General features: G+C 39.2%; 1 protein-coding gene across 1 annotated transcript; it reads right to left on the reverse strand.

Annotated features, from left to right (window-relative positions):
- Positions 1-1,100: 1,100 nt before the first annotated feature.
- LOC140237874 (zinc phosphodiesterase ELAC protein 1-like) lies at positions 1,101-15,532 on the reverse strand. Its single transcript, XM_072317805.1, has 9 exons — positions 15,403-15,532; positions 14,165-14,376; positions 12,446-12,559; positions 8,690-8,787; positions 6,651-6,746; positions 6,002-6,150; positions 5,026-5,157; positions 2,804-2,898; positions 1,101-1,578 (listed from the first exon to the last, which is right to left on the reverse strand). The coding sequence occupies exons 1-9, from the start codon at positions 15,479-15,481 to the stop codon at positions 1,465-1,467; spliced, it is 1,089 nt and encodes a 362-aa protein (XP_072173906.1). The 5' UTR covers positions 15,482-15,532; the 3' UTR covers positions 1,101-1,464.
- Positions 15,533-15,673: the final 141 nt, after the last annotated feature.

Here is a 15,673-nt window from a genome sequence, read left to right on the forward strand (position 1 = left end):
GGCCCCCGTGGGGGCCCCCTGGGTGGGGCATGGTGCCCATTTTAACAAATTGAGTTCCTAACCCCCTAGGGATGCTACCTGCCAAGTTTGATGAAAATCGGTCTTGGGGTTTTCAAGAAGAAGATGAAAATGTAAAAAGTTTACGGACGATGCACGCCGGACGACGCACTATGGACGACGCACGCCAGACGCAGGACGAAGGGCGATTGCAATAGCTCACTTGAGCCTTTGGCTCAGGTGAGCTAAAAACCTAAACAAACAAACAATAAAATAAAAACACTGACGTCAGTATCTACAGTCCAAAACAACCATGATAATGTGTACCTACCAGCATCTATACTGTTATAATAACTTTTTAAAAAGTTGGTTGCAATAACAGCATGACTTGTATACTGTAAAACGAGAAATGTTCGCGTGCATTTTAATTTCGCGAATTTCGCGAGCGCGAAGATTCGCGAAATTAAAATGCACGCGAAAGTTCTTTTCTACACTATATGCATTGAATACCAGTTCCAGTTCGCGAAAATTTCATGCCGCTAAAAAGGCCGTCGGCTCCAATTCGCGAAAAATTCATGCCGCGAATATATCATGTTTTACAGTATGTCATCAATGTCTAGTGTAGGTGGAAACTCTCTGTAGGAATAAATGCCCTCCCATGACAAACTATTTCTGTTACTCCAGTAACCATGGCAACCTCTTGGGTGATTCTGTGCAAATTCAGCGGGGATTTCAGCAAGTGTCACTGCAGCTTGTATTCACTATAAATGTCTTGAAATCCTCACACTATATCTAACAGATTTAGAACAAATGAATCCTGGCATCACAGGAGTTGTCTACTTCAAAGACCCGGTAGCGTTGCGATTCGTGGGACGAACAGCATCGGTCAGCGAATATGTGCAGCAGAGCATATGATCATTAGTAACAGTATACTCCAATTCAGACTCTTGGCTGTGTATGTACTTGCTTAAAGATCAGTGATAAAGCTGTACACAATATGTTGTAGGGATTCTCAAATATATCGGAACCAGGCCCTCCTTCCTACTCCATGAATCCCCACCCTACCAGGTCTTTAAAGGTGTATTAAGGACTTTTCAATTGTTTGGACGTGGCCGCCAGTCTCGTATAAGAGCTATTCTAAATTCCATTTGGATTTTTCAGTGCACGCTATTCGCGACATACTGCTATGACATCATGGCCCCGTCCCCTCTAGCAGGCTGGTGACTGGTTGCGCCACGCGAAAACGTCATTTCGCCATGAATCTAGGGGGACGGGAAATCCTTGGAAGACGTGTTAGAGATTCTGGCATTGGATGTGCTGGAGAACCTTGAGCATGCGCAGTTCCTTAAAATGACATCATTTCCTCGACGGCCACGTCCATGAGGTGAAATCGAAAAGTCCCTATTTTCACTCTACTTCCACTCCCTGGGGGGTCTGTCTCACTGTCATTGTGTCCAGTGACATGGGTCAACTTATGGCAGGCACTGGGATAGTCATTAAGTCCTCTGCTGCCGTCAGTTTTCCTCCTGGGAATGCTGTCTGGGCCTGGTCCAAGAGTTTCTGGACAGACTCCTCTCCTTCCTTGTGAGGGATAGAAACAAGAAGAAATAATGGCCTATGATATGTAAAACACACACACACACACACACACATACACACTCACACCACTTATATGTAAGTATATACTGGTATTATATTGGTATAGCTCAGCAGGATTATGCATTACATTTCACAATATCTCGGACATCCCAAAAAATTAACAACAACAAATTGCAGGTACATGCACTGATCCAGCACACGGCCAATGTCCTTCTATTATGAAAACGCTCTGCAAAAGTAGTGTTGATAAATACATCTGTCTTACAGAGAACACAAAGTGTAACACTGACATTTCAATAACATAGCAATACTGGGAACAGGAACAAAGGGAAATGAATCAAATCTGCTTCCAAATAATGACAACAACAACAAATGTACTGGTGCATAAATATTGACTATACCAATGCACTGATGAAACAGATATAGAGAGTATAGGGCAATTTAAAAAGGGACATTCCGGACGATTTTCATAATTTCACATCATGTAGTACATAAATCGATACCTCCATTTATAGATTTGGGGAGTTCATTGTAGTTCTTTAGCAGAGAAACAATGATTTGAAAAACCTCAAACAAATTACACTGAACAAGGATAATGACATAGGAGGTTCACATACTTCCAAAATGTAGCAGCGTAATTCCATTACAATACCGCTTGCTTGCGAGTTCACCTGTGTATAATCTATGCATGCCTTCTTCTTTTGTTCCGCTTCCTTGAGCCCCAGCTCATGCATTCTTACGGTGACTCTGCCATGTCATCATCCTTGTTCATTGCAATTTGTTCTAAATTTTGAAAATATTCTTATTCTTCATCCCAATCATCATAAATCCTGAAACTCTGTTCTCAGTATAACTAATTTATAGTTGTTCGAATGTAAAAATCTGAAAATCATCCGGAGGTCTCCTTTAATTTAATTCAATTAAATTCATGGTTCATTCAATCATCTTCGCAGCTGAGTAGCTGAATAACGATGATTGTGTATACATAGTAAAATGACATAAGAATAACATAATTTCGTCAATTAAAACACAGCATATAAAACATAAATTATACTATTCAAATATTACTTTGTTTTAAATCCAATGAATTCATATTGCAAAATATCATCATACAGTTTTAAATGATACGAGTGCATCACAAAATAAAAACTGAATAAACTCAGCAATCTGAACTAGATATGAGAACATAATAATGAACCAAATTTACCTTTGTCTCGTGAGATGTAGGGTAATACCGCTGGCTGAAGTGACTAAGCACTAGGTGCTTACACTTTACTTTGGCTGCGAACTCTCCGGCCATTGCTGTGAGACAAATGAAGAGAAAATAAAACTGCACATAAGAGTTTAGCTTGTAAAACTTTGTATAAACAGTGAGTGTATTCATCTTCAATGTAATATATGGTGTGGTTGTTGAAATGGATGTAAATGGCAAGAATCTATAAGGAAAGCATTTTGCCAGCTGTTTTATATTCTGTTACGGCCATGCTTTCTAAACAGATGATTTACCAGAATTCGAATGGAAGTTATTTGCATTTTTTAAACTGCTACAAGACTACTATAACAAATCAATACATCCAAAACACATTTTTACCCACATCTTTCTAATTGTGTCAGCATCAACACAGTAAACAAATCTAACATAAAGCACGCACAACATACAAATCTGAGTCTAAAGAAGTGGGAAAGAGAAAATGACATTGTAATGACACCTACACATTACCAGATGCTGCACATAAAACAAACAAACCTCATAAAAAAAAAAAAATAAATAAAAAACTAGAAATGTCGCTATGGCGACTGATGCCTCCGCCATAATGCATGATTCTCCCAATAGGCGTATAGTACAATGTCTTCACAATGTGTGATCCATGATAGTTTCAAATAACTGGCAAAATATTGAAATGACAGGTTTGTCAAAAATGTTTTGAACTGGGTTTGCTACAATTTTCTAAGAGTGCAGGTACACATATTTGGGGAATTTTTGGGAAGTTTATGTATTGAGTAATTTCCAAGGTACGAAGAAAGAGTGTGATGACGGTACAAAACAGATTTTTTTTTTTTTTTTTTTGGGGGGGGGGGCATTGAAACCTGGCCTTTGACCCTTAACCTTTGGTCTTTGACCTTCTGGCTGGAAATTTCCCGCAGAATCTCCATTAGGTAATGCATGTATTAAGTTTTGAAACTAATAATGCAAGCATTGCATATACTAGTATATGAGGGAAACAGTACAATTTTGAGGAGTTGACCCTGACCTTTGACCCCTGACTATTGACCCATGACCCCTAAATTCCCTAGATAATCCCTGCCAGACAGTACAGGCATATGTACCAAGTTCCACGAAGATACATCGAACCATTTGCGAGAAAAGTAATATTGCAACATTTTCACCCAACCTTTGACCTTTTGACCTTTGACCTTATGACATGAAACTCTCTCTGGAGAATCTTTACGCAGTAGTACATGTCCACACCAAGTTTCAAGAAAATACCTTCGGGCATTGCATAGATATGGGGGAAATTGCAACATTTGTAGCATTTGACCTTGACCTTTTGACCTTTGACCTCTCGCCAATGTCACTAAAATCTACTCAACTAATTGTCCCATCACACATCATCCTTGGACCAAGTTTGGTGAAAGCTGCTTCATCCAGTTTTGAGTTATCACGTAAAAAGATAAATTTTAGGATTTGACCTTGATCTTTGACCTTTGACCTTTGTCCGATTTCACTGAAAAACTAATCAAGTAATTGTCCCATCATACATCATCCTCCAACAAAGTTTGGTGAAATTTGCTCCACCCAGTCTTGAGTTATCGCGTAAACGGATACAATTTCATGATTTGACCTTGACCTTTGACCTTTGACCTTTAGCCAATTTCACCCAAAATCTAATCAAATAATTGCCCCATCATACTTCATATTTGGACCAAGTTTGGTAAAATTCCAGTAAATATTACTCAAGTTATCGCGTAAACGAAAGCGGACGGACGGACGTCCGGACGGACGGACGGACGGACAACCCGAAAACATAATGCCTCTGGCACCACTTCGTGGCGGAGGCATAAAAATGGCCCAAGTAATGCTTAACCTTTCATATGAAACTGAAGTGAAGAAACATTTGCTTCAGGGATTATTAAAGGAACAAAAGTATTTGGAAGGTCACACTGATATTTACACTTTTTTTTAAATTGCATATACAGTGCACTCCCGTTATAACCAACACGGTTATAACGAAATTCTGGTTACAATGAAATAAAATTTAGGGCCGCAACATTATCAACTCTATGTATTTTTATTGTTTATTCATTCGGTTATAACGAAATTTCGTTATAACCAAAGAAAACTGCCGGTCCCGAGGACTTCGTTATAACGGGAGTCCACTGTAGTTACTAAAAACCAATTTGAAGATGGGAATATTCCACCAATCATACCTGGAGTAGAATGACCTCTTTCTAGACACAAAGCCTGATGCTCATTGGCCAATGTGGCTTCATGCACAAGAAGATCTGTTTCCATGGCAACAGGAATCATACAGGAGGAATCACTGGTGTCTCCAAGGATGACTTTCGAGAAAAAAACAGAGCACGGGTTATCATATCCTTCCTTTATTGGAGAGACACTACTGTTAAACGAGGAATGTTCGTTTGCATTTTCATTTTGTGAATTTCGCGAGAGCCAAGATTCTCAAAATTAAAATACACATGAAAGTTCTTGTCTACACTATACACATTGAATGATAGAGGCAACTCGCAAAAATTTCATGCCGCGAAAAAGGCCATTGGTTCCAATTTGTGAAAATTTCATGCTGTGAAAATATTGTGTTTCACAGTATATTGATCAATGGCACAAACATAATCACAACGATTTTAAACAAAGCAACAGAACACACAAATTAAAGTATCTAAGATATAATGTATATTAATCACGTCATCCTCAACAATTAAACACAAATTTTCCATATTTATGCAGTGACAGTTGTTCACGTAATTGCCAAGTCTTGAAAACTGACCCCTCTGAAAGAAAAGACTGCTAGCAACCAAGCTTCTGCGTATGAAGAATAAGACACATCTGAAAAATTGACCTAGACATCACATCATATTTCTCTTCCAGAAATAGTCAATCATTCAAGGCTTCATTCAAACTTTTTTGACTAGAATATGGTTGCACAAGTGCATTTCAGATCTTTGTTCATTTTGGCAATATAGCAGTAACCCGTCAGACATGTAACAATGGTAAAGGCAGATATAACTGGCATCAATCCTGTAATCCTTGCCTCTTACAACAGCAATTACATGAATCCAAATATGAGAAGCAGTTTCACTATGTTTGAAGCCCCTCAGAGCAGCAAGAACAGATAGTTTTTAGCATTCTCTAGTCATAACTGGTCAAGACAGATTTCTCACAAACCTATTTTTCTGCCTGGTCGAGGGGGTCCTACGGCATCTTCTGGTCTGATGGTGGTTCCATCTGGGGCCTGGATGTCTTGGCCTGACTTGAGTTTTGCGTAAAGCGGGCCTGGCGGAATGCCTTTTGCCCGTAAAATGGACGGATCTAGCCTGCAGAAAGCCAGTGACCACAGCACAGTCACATGGTGAGCAAAATGTTGTGGTGCACAAACTTTTTCTTGGTGAGATAGTAAAATTTGACTTTAAAAGTCGCAAGAAGAAAAACAATGTGGCGCACTGCTATACAATTACTGCACCATGTATTTTTCATGCTGTAGAATTGTAGTGTTGTGATTGATATACTCCATGTTTCATTTCCATCCACAATTTGGCAAACCTAAATTATATTCTTCAGTGTTCATTTACCAATTTAGTAATACAATTACATTACCCAAGACACAATGTAATAAATGACTTGGTAAAATACTAAAGCAGATTCTCTATGAAATATTGCAAATACAAATTGACTTCTTAAAAGAACATCAAAATAAAAATAAACACATAGGGAAAAAATTGCAAAGAAAAAATAAATGATTCAACAACACAATGTTCAAGACACACTCATAGATGTATGAATTCTGATTTAATGTTTTTTATTTCTGCATAGATACCTGCCTGGCTGGGGCTTTTCATGGAAAGCATAACCAAAGCTTGGTACCCTGTGACGAAGAGGAGCTGCCCAGATAGTGAAATGATCATCCTCAAATCTACAGAGACGAAACACAACAATAGATTAAATAGTAGGCACTCAGACAGAACACACTTGCACATGGATTATCTAACTTATACATTTATACATAACATAATACACAATACCAGTACACATACACATATGTAGCTCACAGTGGCTTCGAGGCCACTAAAAAGTGATGTTGGGACGCCAAATTTCCATAAAGGTCATCTTTTGCTGGCTTGATTGGGCAACTAAGATTCAAAATGGACTTTACATTTATTTTTATTTCAGATTGAAAGATTTTAGTGGCCCAAATAGGCCACCAGAGATAAAAAAGTTACTGTTGAGCCCTGATATATTAGAACACCTACCCATACACATAAGCATACACAGACATAATATACATTGACACAAATACATGTGACCCTGCATCACAAAACCAACAAAAAGTCGCCAAACATGGATTTTTAGTTAAGGGCAGATTCCTAAAGAGCAGACTCTAAGCTTTAAAATGATGTATAACTCAATTCAAATGGACTCCCCTAACCTATCTAAATACTAGAAAGGAAGCACACACTCTGGAAAAGTGTGAACTGAGAAAAGAGGCTCTGAAGTACAGGGTCTATTCAAGCGCTTAATCTCTACCAAGTCGCGCTGGCTGTGCAATGAATGGGACAAAGAACAGGATATAAACCACCGAAGCAACAACAATAAAGGGATAATGAGATTAAGCTGAAATTCAGCATGCTGTATTAACACATTCTCTCCATGATAAATGCCAACTTTCAAAGCAGTATCATTATCCTTTCAAAATTCATTGGAGTTGAAAGTGAAGAGTGTGTAAAGGATTTTTAAGAAATAAAAGGGGGCCTCTGAGACACACCTAATCACACTAGTCTACAAAAAAGGGGTTGTAGAAAAACTGCTAAAAACACATTTATCCATTCCTTTTTTGATCCCAAACTTAAGAATAAAGTAGAAGAATAGCTCCATCAGAAAGTACTTGTTTCACCTTTTTGATTCCTCATGTTAAATCAAGTGGTGCGACTTTTTGTTGGTTTTGTGATGCACGGTCAAATATATGCATGTACTGTACATGGCATACGAGAATACAAAACAAACTAGAAATGTCGCTACGGCGACTGGTGTATACCTCCGCCATAATGCATGGTTCTCCTAATAGGTCTATAGTACAATGTCTTGACAATGTGTGATGACAGTTTCACACAATTGGCAAAATATTAAAATGACAGGTTTGCCACAAATGTGCTGAATGTTCACTTTCGTAGAACTAGGTTCAATTGGATGAATGATTTTTCAAATGTCAGAGTGCAGGTATTTGGGGGAACTGATGATTTTTACTTGACTTGATATTGGGTTGTACATGCATACATCAAGTCAAAAAAAAATCCTTCAGGCATTGCATAAATATAAGGAAAGTAGTGATATTTTGAGGAGTTGACCTTGACCTTTGACCCCCTAACATTTGACCCATGACCCCCAACTTCCCTAGAAAATCACTGCCCATCGGTACATGCATATATACTAAGTTCCATGAGGATACCTTGAAACATTTGCGAGATATGGAGAAAAACATGAAATTTCAACCTTTTTTTTCACAAAATAACCTGTGACCTTTGACCTTTGACCCCGTGACCCTAAAATCCAAACAAAGTATCATCCCCCCAGGATATACCCTCATACCAAGTTTGATGCAAAACCACTCCACGGTTCTTGAGATATCGACAAAAACAAAACGGGACGACGTACAGACGTACGGACGTACGGACGGACGGACGACCCGAAAACATAATGCCTCCGGCCACTTCGTTGGCGGAGGCATAAAAGAAATGCATGTGTATCATAGACATACATATTAATAAAAATTTGAAAAGCACAGTTCAGCTCATTAGTTAGTGAGTACTGCCAAACAACTTTTCTCTTCTGTAGGGACTGTATGAGGAATAATTGACTTACAGGTGGTAGGTGCTGGTTCCCTCATTCACGGAAATATCTCGCCCCTGCTGCTCATTTGGATGAAGGGTCTCCTCTGCATTATGGGAAGGGTGCCAGGACTGCATTTAGCATTGCCACACAAAACAAAGAAAAGAAAAGAAAGACAGACTTCAAACAGTTGGATAAGCTGCGGGGTGAAGTTTCAGCTTTCACTGTCAATTTCATTGTCAATATCATATGTTTCATACATGGTTGATGCCCCCCAAATTGAAACATTTTTGAAGTTGTGATAAAAAAATTTTCATTAGTCAGTTTATAAAGGTCCATATTGTTTTAATCCTGTGACTTATTCCCAAAATTTAACTCAACTGTGATTACCTTTCAGTCCATAGAACACATTTCGGTAGTAGGTGAAGTCTTTTTGTGTGCTTAGATTAAGTAGATGTAATTCACATAGAGAGTATGGCGCATATCATGGTGTGCCAATTCCAATATCCAATTCTGTATGAATGCTGTTTTATACATGACACACACAAAATGGTTTCTGTTATACAGTGAAACCCCGTTATAACGAGGTCCGTGGGAGCGGCGATATTACCTCGTTATAACCGGTACCTCGTTATAATCGTACGCATCAAAAACAAAGAAAAACATAAGCACGACGTCATAATATACCCAACAATGAAAGTTAAGAACGTCCTTTGCGTTGTTATTACACAATTATGGATCATTATTATCGAGAGAATAAAGGGAAATTATTTGTGAATTAGGCGAAAAAGTCGGGGTTGAAATAGGTTAATTCTTTATTTTTCTTCCGAAAATCTCTTCGCATAATAGTGCACGTTATGTTCTTGAGAAGTATAGGCCTATATTATATTAAAATATCATTGTATAAAATGGGTTGTTTACCGTAACTTGCGAGGTATTTTTACGCTGTTGGTGTCAAGCGGGAATGCGATAATTTCATGAATCATTTCGGCTGTATTCTTATACAATGTATGATCGTTGCGCCCGAAAGGATTAAAATGCGTTGTTTATTTTCTTCCGAAAATCTCTTCGCGTTTTGTACATCCCTTCTTGAAAAATAAGCGACAGGATTGAATTTAGAAGGTTGTGATCCTTTTTACGCAGATCTGTTCCTCATAGACCATTCTGAAAGAAAGAAAATCTTCATTGTGAAATGCGTTGTTAAAATTGTGATAATGAACAAACCCAGATCTATTCAAATTGTTAATGCGTTTGTTTCTTTTTCTGAACACCGACTAAGTAGCTTAACATGCGTTATTCAACTATTTTTACGCTACTGTCAACCGTCGAGATCGCGATGATTTCAGAGTAACATTCGTGCGTCGTTTAGCGTAACTTGCGGGGTATTTTTACGCTGTTGGTGCCCAGCGGGAATGCGATGATTTCATGAATCATTTCGGCTGTAATCTTATATAATGTATGTTCGTTGCATCCGAAGGGATTAAAGATGCGTTGTTCATTTTCTTCCGAAAATCTCTTCGCGTTTTGTACATCCATGCTTGAAAAATAAACGACAGGATTGAAATTAGAAGGTTGTGATCCTTTTTACGCAAATCTGTTACTCGTAGACCATTTTGAAAGAAAGAAAAATCTTCATTGTGAAATGCGTTGTTAAAATTGTGATAATGAACAAGCCCAGATCTATTCAAATTGTTAAATACGTTTGTTTCTTCTGAACACCGATTAAGTAGCTAAACATGCATTATTCAACTATTTTTACGCTACTGTCATCCGGCGAGATCGCGATGATTTCAGAGTAACATTCGTGCGTCGTTTACCGTAACTTGCGAGGTTATTTTACGCTGTTGGTGCCCAGCGGGAATGCGATGATTTCATGGATCATTTCGGCTGTAATCTCATACAATGTATTATCGTTGCGCCCGAAAGGATTAAAGATGCGTTCTTTATCATCTACTGAAAATCCCTTCGCATTGTATACATCCGTTCTTAAAAAAATTGCGACAGGATTGCGTTATTCAACTATTTTTACGCTACTGTCACCAGGCGAGATCGCGATTTCATTAATTATTTCGGCTATAATCATACACTCGTATTTGCTAATCAGCAAAAGAACTGGAAGTCGGGACTATGGAAAGGATATAATGTTGAGTTGCACACGCATTCCAATTTCCATATTTGCCACGAGTGTCTCTACATGAAAAGTTTTTGAGTGCGTTATATTTTTTCCCTTGTTGCGCTGTGGTCTGACCTATAACATTACGCACGCGTGTGACCTCGCGAAAAAGAAAATCGAGTGATTATGTTTAATAATTTAGTAGGAACATCGAATGGTATTAATGTGTTGGTTTTTTTTTTTTTTTTTGCGTGGTTTAAAAGAAAACATGGAAGGAACCGTTCTCTGCAAAACCGGAAAAAGGCATGGATAGCGTATAAATTCGATTTTCAATATTTCATTTGTCTCGTGTTTGAAAAGCGGCAAGTCAAGAAATGGTACCTCGTTATATCCGATCAAATTTCTTATGTTTTTCTTTATCATGATGCGCCGAAAATGTCCTCGTTATAACCGGAATCTCGTTATAACCGAACTCGTTATAACCGATTCGTTTTGCCATAGGTTTACACGCAAAGGAAAACGGGACCGATGCGATCACCTCGTTATAAGCGGTTCCTCGTTATAACCGAACTCGTTATAACGGGGTTTCACTGTAGTATGCAGTACCCATTGTTCAATCCAGCAAGCAGTCAATTCATCAGTAACATACACACTATACATATATTCACTATGTACACTGTACATATCATTATTTTGCTCTCCCATTGCATAGGAAATATAATCTACACATGTAATTGCTTGGTTTGCAAATTCCAATTCTTCACTGAAGTTTGGTTCAAATTTATGGGTGAATAGCTAGCAATATAATTTGCTAGTACATCTGTACATACAGTAAGTTCCACTTAATATTGTTGATGAAAGAAAGCAAACATTTGTAACAATACTTGTTCTAAAGGAAATGTTTGTCAAGATGTAGCCTTATTATCCTATTTCTTGAAGCTATGATATGTGATGCATCACTACAAAAATCTGGTAAAGTGGGGGTGGGGGCAGAATCCGCCTCCCTCGACGTTTCGCGCTATAATTCTGTAATGCGAGAAGGCCTTGTCGCCAGGGTTCTTGACTGTCTTTGTTCAAGTCTCGCGCAACTTTTGAGACCAAATTTGCAACGTCCACGCATACTTTTTTGAAGCCATTTTTGTAATGGCATGTCGCGCCAAAACGGGCACACCTTTGTGATTTTGTGTACATTTCCTATGGAAAACAGTGCTCTGTCATGAAAGTCATTAAAACCTGATTATGTTTACAATTAGTGACTTTCATTGATTGATTTTATGCTAATTATGGTAGAAAAGTGGTCAGTGACAATTTCCAACAAAAACAAAGAAAACACAAAAGTTAAAAAACGAAGGAATACATAAGAAATTCTGAAAACAATAAAAAGAATTTAAATGACTTTTGGAAGTTTTTGTGATGTACAATTGTTGAATATGCCAAACAGATTTACAGACCAAAAAGTAGACTCAATGCTTTTAATTAGGCTAAAATATGATCTTGAGCTTAATTTGCATATTTAATTAATTAATTAACACATGCCAAATTTTGTTGCAATCGCACCACCGGGGGGGGGGGGGGGGGGGCGGGGGGGGGGGGGGGGAGGGGCGGCGGAATCCCCCCCCCAGTTTTAGCATAGCCAAAAAAGCCCGGCCTGATTAGGGTTAAAAACTTAGTCTTACTTCCCAGTCTGCAGGCCACTCCGTGTCAGCAACTCTCAATTCATGAACAGTGTATGAATATGTCAGCTCTGAACGAGACAGTTCAAGGCTCACACGAATGTACTTCCTCAACCCCTGTTCAAAAGACAAATAAACAAACAAGCAAAGAAAATATGAGATAAACTTTGCATAGCAATGTCAATCATTAGTCATGAATCTGTTTTCAGGACTTTACACATTGTTTCACAGGTTGAAAACCTTGTAATATCTATTACTATCAACCTTCAAATATACATTTGCTTTATTCCACTAGCCAATCAATGGGGACTGCATAAATTAGATAATGGAACACATTATCATTTGAGTAAGAAAAGAAGGTAAGTAAAACTTGAATTAAAGATAAATAAACGCTATTTTATTTACAGTTTGGTAGTGATCAATTGATACAATAATAGTGGCCCCATTATGCTCAACACCAGGGCCACAAATGTATATCTGGTTTGGTTTTCAGGATGTACAACACAGTGGTGCATAAAGTCCTCAGGAGCAACAAAATTGTACAAGCCATTATGAAAACAAAAACTGATAACCAAATATTCATATTACGAAAATGGTTATCTAGGACCCCGTTTACAGTGCGGGGCTGGGTCGAGCCGCGGCCGAGCCAAGCCTCAATTGCGGGGCAGAGCCCCGCAAATTTGTCCGTTTACACTGCCGGGCTCTGCCGCGCTTTTAATTCAAACCTTTCCATATTTTGTCGTAGTGGCGCTCTGCTTGTAAACAAACGCAATTTGGTATAGTCTGGTTTTCAGACCCTTTGCCAACTGAATTCCGTGGCAACGAAGTTGCCGTTCGGGCAAAGGCCTTTGCCGAAGGAAAAATCCTTTGCAGGACAAAACCACCTTAAACTATTAGTATACTAGTTTTCGACGTTGAGGGGGTTGATATCCTGAATAGCGAAATAGTACGGGCAGAGGGTCTGGAAGCCAGACTAAAATTGGCCGTGCATTTAGCCCAGTTTGCGTTTACACTGAGAAAAGGCCGGGCTCGGCCGCGGCTCAAGAGACCAGCTCCAGAGCGTGGCCAAATGCGCGGCCAATTTTGGCCTCGCATTTGGCCTTTTGCGCGTTTACACTGAAATGAAGGAGGGCTCAGCCCTGCATTGTAAACGGGGTCTACTTTGTATGCTTGGGTGAGTTTTGTAATAGGTTTAAAGTACTGTGAAGTGAGAAGTGAAAGAGCGGGAAAATGCAAAGCTGTGTCATGTCATGTCCCTTTGGATTATAGATGCAGAAATATGAGCAGAGTGTATGTGATAGGCAGGGAGAGCGTGAAGTTTTTGTATGTGTGTGTGTGTGTCAGTGTGTGTGTGTGTGTGTGTGTGTGTGTGTGAATATGCATGTGGGCTGATGCATTGGTGCATAGACGGGTGATACATGCAGTGACAGAGGGGAGGATACATCTATAAGTTCAGACGAAGCAATAGTAAATACATCATTGCTATTGGATAGCTCTGTTTCTGAAAAATGATTACCAACCACAAATGAGATGCTTTGGAGAAAAACAAACAACAAAATCCCATGCAGAAACTTACCGGTAGGCCTACTGATTTTTCCAAACTAATGAAGAACTCCAACACAAACCAAATGCTTCGGAGAAAAAAACAAACAATGAAATCCCATGCAGAAATCTACTGATTTATTCAAACTACCGGTAATGAATTTAAACTCTAATACAAACCTGTGGCCCATATATATCAATTGTCCTTCGCCTGCCCTCCTCTGGGTCTACATAGGCTGAGCTGAGTGTGCACAGCAGTCCAGGCAGCCCAAAAGAATGGTCTCCGTGGAGATGAGTGATGAAAATCTTGCAGAGCCTCCCCGGTTTGACTTTGCTCCGCATAAGCTGGATCTGTGTGCCTTCTCCACAGTCCACTAGCCACACCCCTTGATCTGTCCAAAGAAAAGAAATACTAGCTGCTGAAATTTTAGTACAAATACATCTCATAAAGAATCTTTTCATATCATCAACACTTCAAGACCTAGCTAGGCTCAGTGTAGTAGATTATTTATATTAACCGAAAGATCGATCTGTAGGGCCAGTGCACTTTTTTTTTTTTCACAATACATAGGAATACATTAACATAGGGTGTAACCCTTTTGCCCCCTCCCCCCACATTTTTTTATTTAGGACCTGCCCCGGAAGTGGCACCAGAAAAAAAAAAAAAAAAAAATAGAATGCAGACTGTAAAGAGTAAACTTTTGCAGATTGCAAGTTGTACCATAAGGATATTTGTTTTTTTGTTTTTTTGTTTTTCGTTTGTTGGCTGATGAAACCCGAAAGTGGCAGTAGATCAGAAGTTGGGTTGAAGCCGTGAAGGCCATTTTTTTTTTTTTTTTTTTTTGCTTGTTAGCTGATGAAACCTTAGAAGTGGCACGTACCATATGCCATGGCATAGATATAAACTGACCTCCCCTACCCACCCCCCCCCCCCACACACACACACACATTTAAAACGTAGCACTGGCCATGTTCTGTATCTTGTACTGTAGTCGGGATATCTACTATTACAAACCAAATAAAATAGTGCTAAGTCAGTGCCAGTGGTCAGTGCATTGCCACTGAATCACTGTTAAGCTGTTTTTGGTTAGTTATAAAGCAATGCCCAATGGGTAAAGAATTGAAAGTAGTACTAGTCACGCACTTCAGTCTTAATTGGTAGCTTTTTTGTTTGTCTTTTCACGGCACTGAATCCTTTATTTACGAGTGATGGAAATTCTGAATACTGAATCAAAGTTAGAAACAAGGAAAACAAAATGAAAGGAGTGTTCTGACATTACACTACACAAATATGATAGTATAGGACTGTGACAAAATGTAACGCGCCCTAGATCCCAGCTAGCGTTTTGGTTGAGATTGTTTTCTGCGCAGTGGACGTGAACTCTTCAGTTCACTTGCCAAATTTTGATATCACTTACCACTTCGCAAAATGGTGCCTGATACACCACGAGATGGAGATGGATGCGCCGATGCGGTTCCTAAAAATGTCACCTCCATATCAAGTAACTACCGTGTAGAGAGTAGAGCGAACCAGCCGCAGAGCAGTTTCCAAAAAAAAAACGCTAGTACTTGTATGTAGCGGACGACGCCGCGCGGCCACTCGACGTTCCCAGCCAGAGCGCCGACTGTGCAAACACCGAGCAGTCAGACCGCAACACCCTGAAAAGCCTTCTCATTTATCGTACGCGT

The sequence above is a fragment of the Diadema setosum genome, chromosome 14 (genome assembly GCF_964275005.1).
Source record: "Diadema setosum chromosome 14, eeDiaSeto1, whole genome shotgun sequence".
Taxonomy (NCBI): Eukaryota; Metazoa; Echinodermata; class Echinoidea; order Diadematoida; family Diadematidae; genus Diadema; species Diadema setosum.